This window comes from Asterias amurensis, chromosome 1, assembly GCF_032118995.1.
Source record: "Asterias amurensis chromosome 1, ASM3211899v1".
Taxonomy (NCBI): Eukaryota; Metazoa; Echinodermata; class Asteroidea; order Forcipulatida; family Asteriidae; genus Asterias; species Asterias amurensis.
Genome location: NC_092648.1, coordinates 11,026,787 through 11,036,648, shown reverse-complemented (window position 1 = coordinate 11,036,648; position 9,862 = coordinate 11,026,787). Strand labels below are relative to the sequence as shown.

The 9,862-nt window shown below is 35.3% G+C and overlaps 1 protein-coding gene across 1 annotated transcript; it reads left to right on the top strand.

Annotated features, from left to right (window-relative positions):
* The first annotated feature begins 1,382 nt into the window (after positions 1-1,382).
* LOC139943340 (echinoidin-like) lies at positions 1,383-1,871 on the top strand. The gene has a single exon (XM_071940176.1). The coding sequence runs from the start codon at positions 1,383-1,385 to the stop codon at positions 1,869-1,871; it is 489 nt and encodes a 162-aa protein (XP_071796277.1).
* Positions 1,872-9,862: the final 7,991 nt, after the last annotated feature.

Genomic DNA, 9,862 nt, shown 5'->3' with positions numbered 1-9,862 from the left:
TCCATTAATAAATAAATTACCTGATGTCATAAAGGCAAAGAAGTCCTCAAATTGTTTCTATTTGTAGCCAATACTTTCCCAGGGACATGAAAGGATTGGGTGATAATTAAAAATATTGACTTTTCATGTCATTGGAAGTTCAATGCACATTTCAGTTTTGATTACCAGTAGCCAGTGGTGTGGTGTATCAACCCAAACACAAATGTGTTTTTACACATTCAGTAGGCCTACTTGTTGTTTTGTCTCGCAAAACCACATTACTAATACCATAATGTTGTTTGGTTTCCTATAGAGCTTCTGCATTTTTGTGATTGGCTTTTTATGTAAAAACAGCACATTGTAGACTTCTTTTGTTTTTTTATATTAGTCTCACTACTTCTGGTACTTTTAAAGGGAAGGTACACTATTGGTAATTGTCAAAGACCAGTGTTCTCACTTAGATTATCTCATTATGTGCATAAAATAACAAACCTGTGAAAATTTGAGCTGAATTGGTCATCGGAGTTGGGAGAAAATGAAGAAAGAAAAAAACACCCTTGTTGAACGCATTTGTGTGCTTTCAGATAGGAATAAAAGACTTCTAGCTGGAAGTATTTTATTATTTAGTGAGGAATTACCTCTATTTCAAAATCTATGCTACTTCAGAGCATGCAGGAATCCATGTTCAGAGGGAGCCGTTTCTCACAATGTTTTTTGCTATCAACAGCTCTCCATTGCTCATTGTTTCGAGTAATTACCAAACGTGTACCTTCCCTTTAATATAAACAATTAGGATGCAATATGGTTTCACTGTAGTAAAATATATTACAAGGTGAAATCTAGCCTGACTGTAAAACACTCCTATGAAGATTGATTTTTATTATTAGGCTATTCTACTCCCAGCAAGTTTTAATTGAGACAGCATTATCTATTGTCACTGATTTCTGGTAGGCCTGCTCATCTTTACTACTGTTCAATGAGCTTCTAATGACTTGAAAAATCAATAGTTTTAATTATTGTCAATTCTATACTGTCCCTGTGGAGATATTGGCTACAGGCAACCACCGTCAAATAGAAGCATTTATAAGGATTGAGGACTCCTTTGCCTTAATTATAACATCAGGTAATTTATTTAATAATGGATTTTCCAATTTGCCTTATCAGCCCATTGTTGCTTGATCAGATGGTATGTACACACTGCGCAAACGAACATCACCAGTTTACGTTAAACAGTGACATAACGTATATCAACCTAAAGTAGCTTCCAAAGTAGCAATGTGTGATAGTGTACAAGAAAGCAATATCTTTTCAAGTTGGCAAGATAACAGAGCAGTAAATCGCCTGGCAGAATTTGCTCAAAACTTGAGATTTCTCGAACACTAAGTCAGACTAGCTCAGCAAGTATGGCAACAACAATAATCAAGTTGAGTATTTTTGCTGCTCTTCTTCAGTCACAAGTCCAGATTGTATCTCCCTGCATGCCTTGCATCAGTCCATGGACAAGCTTTGGGAATCATTGCTACCTTCTCGTGACGGATACCAAGACCTTTGATGAAGCTGAACAGTACTGTCAAGGTTTGTCACGCCTTGGCAGACCGTCTCATCTGGCGTCTATTATGAGCCAAGAGGAAAGTAACTTCCTCGTCCTGCTTGCCACACCGAAGAAAGGTCATCTCACATGGCTGGGCTACCGACGTGACTCGACCACGGGTTCCTTCGCCTGGATAGACGGTAGCCCTTCCGGGAGCTACACCAACTGGGCCCCGCATGAACCCAATCAAGCTGATGGTTCTGAGGAATGCGTCGAGATGTATGCAAACTCCATGTGGAATGACCGGTCTTGCACTCATTTGGGGTCGAGCTTCATTTGTAAAACGCCAGAAAGATTCTAAGTTGATGTAAAGGAGATCACCTCGCTCAAACGTCAACCAAAGACCTTTTCAGATGAGGGAAATAAGCAGGGGCCCATGGACCTAAGAACACAACGTTTTTAAGATAACACCATGTGACTTCACAGGTCTTTTTATGACATCAATCGAGAGTCTATATTGGAGACGAGCGACAAAAAACAAACAACACTGCACAATTTCTTCTTTAACTGTGTCAGACACCGTAACGGAACATCCTATGCACACGTGCACAGCTACCAAGAACGCATACTCTATGGTTTCTCCATATTCAGTAATAGTTCAAATGGTTTTTCGATATTGAAATGCACTGGCAATAATCTAGCCACCAATATTGGTTTACTAAAACATTCCATATCTACGTACACACGCCTTCAATGTATTAATTTGTTCCATCCTGTCGATGTTTGGTTATGAATTTTATTTCATCCCCATCATACAAATGTTCGAGGAAAAGGGGTCTAATCTCCCTTTCCAAACCCTCCCATACCCCGGCCTAACTAATTGAGTTGCTGCCGAGATTGAACAATTCAGGGTTTTGCAGATAACCTGAGTTTCTGACTTACTTAGCTGAAAGCGTATGGAGAATTTAAAAAGTGTTCGTTGGTTTCATACATGCATTTAAAACAAAATGTACACGTATTCTCCTTGCCTTGTTTATGGCAGACTCTTGTGGCCGATATGTTATTCCACTATTTTTCATTTTCATTTATACATTTATTACATGTCAACATCAGTCAATACAGTGTAATAACATTGTTCATGATACATATAACTTGTACTGAGGAAAAATCAGTTAATGAACAATAAATAGAAAATAGTTTTACGTTAACATGTAGGAAAAAGCTTTTATTTCCTCTTACCTAAGAGGAATTTCTTGCATTTCCCCTTATGTAGGATTTCTGGCACGTCCACTTGTCTGTGGTATAATTGCTTACAATTTCCTTTGTGTGATGAATTATCAAGTTCACTAACTAAAACGTTGTCTAAGGCTTAGTTCGAAGAATGTTTCTTCCCTTAGTGTCTTGAGTCACTGGCACTTCATTTGGTGTCGTGGGTTATTTACACTCCCCTTTTTGTCGTGAGTGACATAACATGAATTTTTTTTAATAACAAAAAATTGTACATGACTCTCCTTGTATCTTGCGTTTTATTTGCCTCAACCCTACCCCCCACCATTTATATTGAGGGCCCATCTTATCCTGGTGGAACCCTCCAATACAATACAATTAAGTGTGTAGATAAGTCGCTTTTAGCAAGTAATTATGCGCAAGGAAACTATCATAAAATAAATACACACCCAATTTGTTGCATTGTGGAAAATCATGGCTGCCAAGTAGACGAGTCAAATAATGAGACAAACACAGTTTAATAGAATCAGCCTTTATTCTATAGTACACATAAAATAACGCTCACATTTTGTTAAATACACAATGTCAAAATTTGGCCTAAAATCTACAAGGCCAATTTTAGCCTTATGAAACTAGTCAAAATGTTGGCCTAAAATCTACAAGGCTATATAGTCAAAATTTTGGCCTAAAATCTACAAGGCTATATAAGCCTTGTAGATTTTAGGCCAAAATTATGAACTTTACGCCAAAATTATGAACTTTACGCTCAACAAAAAATCACAAGTATATAGCCTTGTGAATTGCCCGAAATAAGCCTTGTGAACTTTTCGCTCGAAAAAACAAAATAGCCTTGTGAACCTTTCGCTCGAAAAAATTGGCTTGTGAACTTTGCGCTCGAAAAAAAATCATAAGGCTATATTTGATAAAAATGCTGAACTTTACCCCTGATATTTTTTCAAGTTTCGCCCCAATTCTTTCAAGTAAAAAAAACACAACAACTTCCTAAATAATTGCTTGAAATATTATTATTGGCTTCTGTTCAATAAAAAAGGTTTCAGAAAAGCCTACTGCATCACGAAGAGCACATTATCGCTCCTTTTAACAAATTGATAAAAGTGCTGGCCTCACCCCTATGATTATTTCAATTCAATTTCGGCCAATAAAAGTATGCCGTTCGTACTACGGTCACGCGCATGCACATCGAGCAAGGCATGTTGGGAAGGCGCGACGAGATCGAGCACCCCTCTGGAAACGGTTGATGTACCCGTACCCCTTTACTACCGCGGCCATTTTGTTTCTGTTTAAAGGCGACTGATTCACGTGTGTGTGGTGGAAAAGCTGATTTTCTGCAACATTTTACATCGAAAACCGACATCAAAGTTTAGCAACTTCCACGATGATAACTGCTCGGATGTTCATAGAATATTCTTAATCAGGTAAGTGATTCATGTGTTGATGCAAAAGATGACATTCGAGGGGGTTTCTAACACAAGATTGTCTTGGCAATACCCCATACAGTCAAATCATTGTCAGCTAATGTCTAGTATACTAGTAATGATACATAACCCAAGACAAATCGAATAAACATAGATTGTGTTAAAACTGAATAAACCACTGAATTCTCGCTCTACACAAGTGAGGAAAATATTTTTAGGGACGGATATTTTTGTTGAAACATTGACCCACATCGATTTTGCTTATGAATTCTAACACTTTGCACTACACGGTTGTTTCTCCAATTCCTTCAATGCAAGTGTTTAGAGTAAATTCAAAGGGCGCACATATTTTTCTTTGAATTGTTTTCTTGTGTGTTGGGAATTAGATTTGACGACATGAAGTACTGTACATGTCATTTATAAGTGGAGACAATTTAAAGGACCCCTGAACACGCTATCCTGATTTCCCAATGCCTTATACTATACGTTCTATATCCCCTCATTATGTATGATTAAACGCCAATTTACATCCATACTCTAAATATAATTTTGTTCTTTTTCAGAGTTCGTGGAATCTGAATGTTTCCCTTTCATCAGAAGTGTATGCTGCCTCTCCCTACATCTCAGCAGTCTTTCCAGCCACAACAGCAGTCACTGAGGTACGAGCCTTAATCGTTCTGTAAGGCAACCAAAATGTATATTTCTATTACTAGCTGTAGGGCCATTATAATTTATACCAACCTATTTGCCAAAATTTCTCTCATACTTTTTTTTTCTCTTAAGACCCACATTATTTATGACTTCTTCTTTTTTGAGGGGCCTCCGAAGAATCCAATAAATTTCTATTAAAAACTTTCATTTAGGTGAGCCCTTTTTCTTGATGAAATGTTCATACTTTTCCCTCAAGAGCCAAACATGATGCCTGTATCATGCTAAGCATCTTCAATTCGATACTAAACTACCCTTGTGGTCATTACCTAACATGGAATTACTGTTCATGAATAATATGTAACTCTACCCCCCCCCCCCAAAGGATGTTGAAAAAAAACTAGCTTCATAATTTTGAATGCATCCTATTAAAGTTGCTATGTCAGATTTTTGGCCCCAAACATTAAAAAATATATTTTTTGGAGTGAATGGTATTTCAAAGAGTATCACCCGCTCTAACAAAAAAAGTTAAAATTTTACTTTTAACCATGACAAAAACGTTTCTTATAAAACACACAAGAATTGGTCACGTGATATATTGTCAGGCCCCGAAAAAACTAATTTTGAGCACTTTATTTCACTGCTACTAATAATTGGCGGACTTTTTCGAGCAATGGCTCAAATGGAAGCTTGTAACTTTCTCATGTTTCTCGACCACCATCAAAATACCTATTGAATTTTCAATCAAAATGTTTGGGTTAAAGATCTGACATAGCATCTTTAAATAGGTGTTCTTGGTAGTTACTACAAAGATTAATTACCATAACAACGTTAGAGCACTGGTCATGTTGAAGTAAAACAATGTTGTTGGAAAAACACCCTTTAAAGTAAAATGTAGTTTTAGGGATAGTGGTAATGTTTTTTTTTTCACCCCAAAAAATTGAATCTGAGAAAGGCTTCAGGCATGAAGCCTTTCTCATGCATCTGGAAGCACACAATTTTATGCATGGAATGTAGATTTCCTTTCATATTTTGTTTTCAACTTGATGACCATTTGAGCCAAAACTTTCACTGGTTTGTTATTTATGCATTTATTGAGGCACACCAAGCGAGGAGACTGGTGTTTGATAATTACCAAAAGTATCCCCAATCTTTATTATTTTCTAAAAGTTACTTTTAATTAATTCATCAACACCTAGAAGGGGAATAGGGGATCACCAAAGCCGTTCATAGAACCAATAATTGTCCATCATTCATCAGAAAATAATAAGCAAACCAGACTAGCTTGTTTATTTGAATTTTCAAGACTTTATTTGTACAAACTCATGTTTTCCAAAGAAAGAAAACAATAACATCAGTTAGTGTGCCACACTGTTAGATATTAACCCCACCCAGCCCTACCTCAAGAACTTGATTATGACTAAGTTGTATGTTATGTTTCTGGAATGTTTTAATTAAAACAATTTTTGTTTTTGGGGTGCTTTGGCACTCCTATTGCTTCCTTACTATTCATTTTGATAGTTGCTTAAATTGATGGTTAGAAATGTGCCAGTTGATGTAAAATTTAAATTATTTCAAATGTTTTTTTTAATGCACTTGTCAAGTGCCACAATTCAAAAAATTTATTTGTAAAATCAAATACAGCTTTCAATTCATACTTGTAACATTCAAACATCAGCTGGCAAATGACAACCATAGCTAAGAAATATAAATGATCAACCAAGGAAGAAATGTAACCTGTTTTCCCCCAAAAGGAGTCCACATGGCTAACAAAAAAACTAGTCTCATGAAAACATGAATTAACTATTTGGTTTCCACAAACTTGTAAAAAAGTTGTTGTGCTTTTTCAGAATATTTACAGAATCAAAGCGTTTTTTTTTTGTTTCTTTTCAAACAAATCTATTTAAATTTGACTCCTTTATGGTTTACAGGTTGCATTTCTTACTGATATAAAGAAGGTACAACATTGGTATTCATATACTGCATATAGAGTGCACAAATTTGGACACAAAAAACATTATCTAAAACTTGCAGCGTTTCAAAACAAATTTCTTTATTTATTGTTTATCTCAAAACAGTTATACATCAAGTGGACATTTAGATGAATGTTTACTTGCATGCTTACCAAAATTTAAGGTAATGCATGTTCACTAAATTCCCGCATTAAACTTATAAGTTAAATTCACAATAGCGTAACTACCAATGTTGTATCTTCTGTAAAGGCCGCATCTTATAGCTTGTTCTGTGACTTTATAATCTCAATCTTCGAAAGTTTTTTAAGGTAAAAAAGTCCACAAAGGGACACATAGAGTCAAAAATTACTAAGTGTTTTTGTCAAAAAATTACTAAGTCCAAAAAAAGACTAAGTACAAACATTGACTATGAGTTTCTGCTCAAAAAATTACTAAGTACAAACAATGGCTAGTGTTTTTGGTCAAAAAATGACTAAGTCCACAATAGGACACAAAAAGTCCATAGTTACTAAGTGTTTGTGTCAAAAAATGACTAAGTCCAAAAAAAGACTAAGTACAAACATTGACTATGAGTTTCTGCTCAAAAAATTACTAAGTACAAACAATGGCTAGTGTTTTTGGTCAAAAAATGACTAAGTCCACAATAGGACACAAAAAGTCCATAGTTACTAAGTGTTTTTGTCAAAAAATGACTAAGTCCAAAAAAGACTAAGTACAAACATTGGCTAGTGTTTGGTCAAAAAATGACTAAGTCCACAAAAGGACTCCATTTTATTGTTATTTAAAGTCACAACAAGCTATAAGACGATACCTTTAATAAGGGGCTGCATTCCATTTTGATGTACCTAGCAATATAATCTGATGGTGATTTGAATTTGACGCCTTGTAAAAGTGTCATATGCAAATTTCTAGTTGATTACATTGTTGGTGTACATTACTATGGGATACAGTCTCTTCTGCACCCCTATAGGGGGTGCACTTGGTTGATCATGATTTTAATAATAGGGGGGGTAGGGCCAAAGTTTTTACGCAGTTAATTTCGAACCGTACAACGGCACGAGAAATTTTTTTGGCTGACTTAGTCTATATAAAAAAGGCAATTTTTAAGGGATTTTTTTGATTTTTTTAAGCACCACTGAACTGTAGAAGCAGCAGAGTTGCGCAAACGTGTGAGCCAGTTGGTGTGGCCAACTACTATTTAGAAAGTGAAGCGACTTAATGATCTAAGTATTAATGGAAGGAAAGCATTTTATTAAGTTAAATCAAGTTAATGTTTCATTGATAGTCTGTTTTACCAATGTCCTGCCTTACATGATTGACAAACTAAAAAGACTGTTTTTTTTTTAAAGTCCAAAGCCAAAAACAAACCAAAGATTTTTTTTAAAGTCCAAAACATAAGTCGAAAGGATTCTGTTGCTCGTTAAAATGTTTGATGAATCTGTATCAAGTGTACCATCGGACGTCTCCCCCTGTTCGGGCAAACACGTCGCTAAGTTCTTGGAGTCAAGTTTCAAGTTTGAATTTTGGTTGAAGTGTAAAAGGACGTTTCCTCTCCGTCACTGATTGAGTCCTGTACCATCAGAATAACGAAGACTTCAACCCAGATGATGATGCGCTGATCAGAGAAACAAGATTCCAACATGGCGGCTGAACTTGAACAATTTTGTTAATTTTTGTGACGAGCACAAAAAACAGAACTAAAATACGCATGTTCTTTTCAATATTAACAGCATACTCAGGAATGTATTGGTTTCACTTGCATTAGAAGTACTACACTTCTTCATAAATTTTGTTTCAAATCAATCATAAGTTTTGGATTTGTTAAAACATCGCAACATTTTAACAGTGTGTGTGATTAAATGTTCAAACGAAGTCAAATTTCAAAGTCAAATTTCAAAGTCAAAAGTGAGGTTGTACGAAACATCAGATTTGCATCTTCATTGCATTGAGTATCATAACAGGAGATATTGTAGATGACATTGGGTTTATGGAGGATAACTACACTGAGAAAAAAACCTCTTAAAAAAAACCCTAACCTATCTCTAAACAAATTCTAAACTCCTAAGTACAACAAAGTTTCAAATCCTACGGAACTACAAACTGCTGATGAAGTCCCAATTAAGTATTGAAAATCTAGGATCAACAACTACTCCTACTGATTAACTTCATGTAAATCTGCAAACCAACCACTGCATGCTAATGATTTCGTACCAATTATAAATTGCAATTTTTTGCATAAAAATTAGTCTGACGTCGATGTTGGAAAACTAAGGTTTTATCAGTGACGATAAAATCACTTGGTGTATTTTCCATCTAGAAAGACACCTGTGATTCTGCAAACAATGCATCACTAAAGTAACAAAGCGACGTCTTATTTAGAATACCTATTCCTGCTGTTTCTTTTTGGCATAATATTAATAACAAAATCAATTTAACAAGCGAATTGAGAAATAACTAATATAGTTTTGAAGTTATTTATTTAATAATTCTACACTAATAATGGACTAGTGTGTATGCACCTTTTTCCTTAAACTACCTAGCCATGTGACAAATTACTATGTTTGTTCTGAGGTTATTCAACTGAATAAGTCTACATTACTACTGCTAATACGCTAATAAACACCTAGTTTGATCCATTGTACTCTTTGCTGTTGCACATGTTGAGACATTCTCATGTTTACCATAAAAGACTTAAAATAATTGATGGGCATCGCACAAAATTGGTTTTCTTTCAATTGTTATACTGACAAAAACTAGTAGCTTGCATTTGTTCCCAACAATTCTACGGGTTTAATATCATAAACTTTTAGAACCTATCGAAAAAAATAGTTAACGACCAAGTGTCTTCGTCACTTTAACAGCCTAAATACTTAAGACCTCAACCCAGATGATGATGTGCTGATCAGAGAAACAAGATTCCAACATTGCGGCTGAACTTTACAAATTTTGTGAGTTTTTGTAAAAAAAAAACGCCCGAGTGTCGTCACCATGTTCAGCTGGAAAAGGGTTAACTAGTTGTAAAAATTTTTCACAGTTATCAATAATTAATACCCTAAAGGAATGAAAAC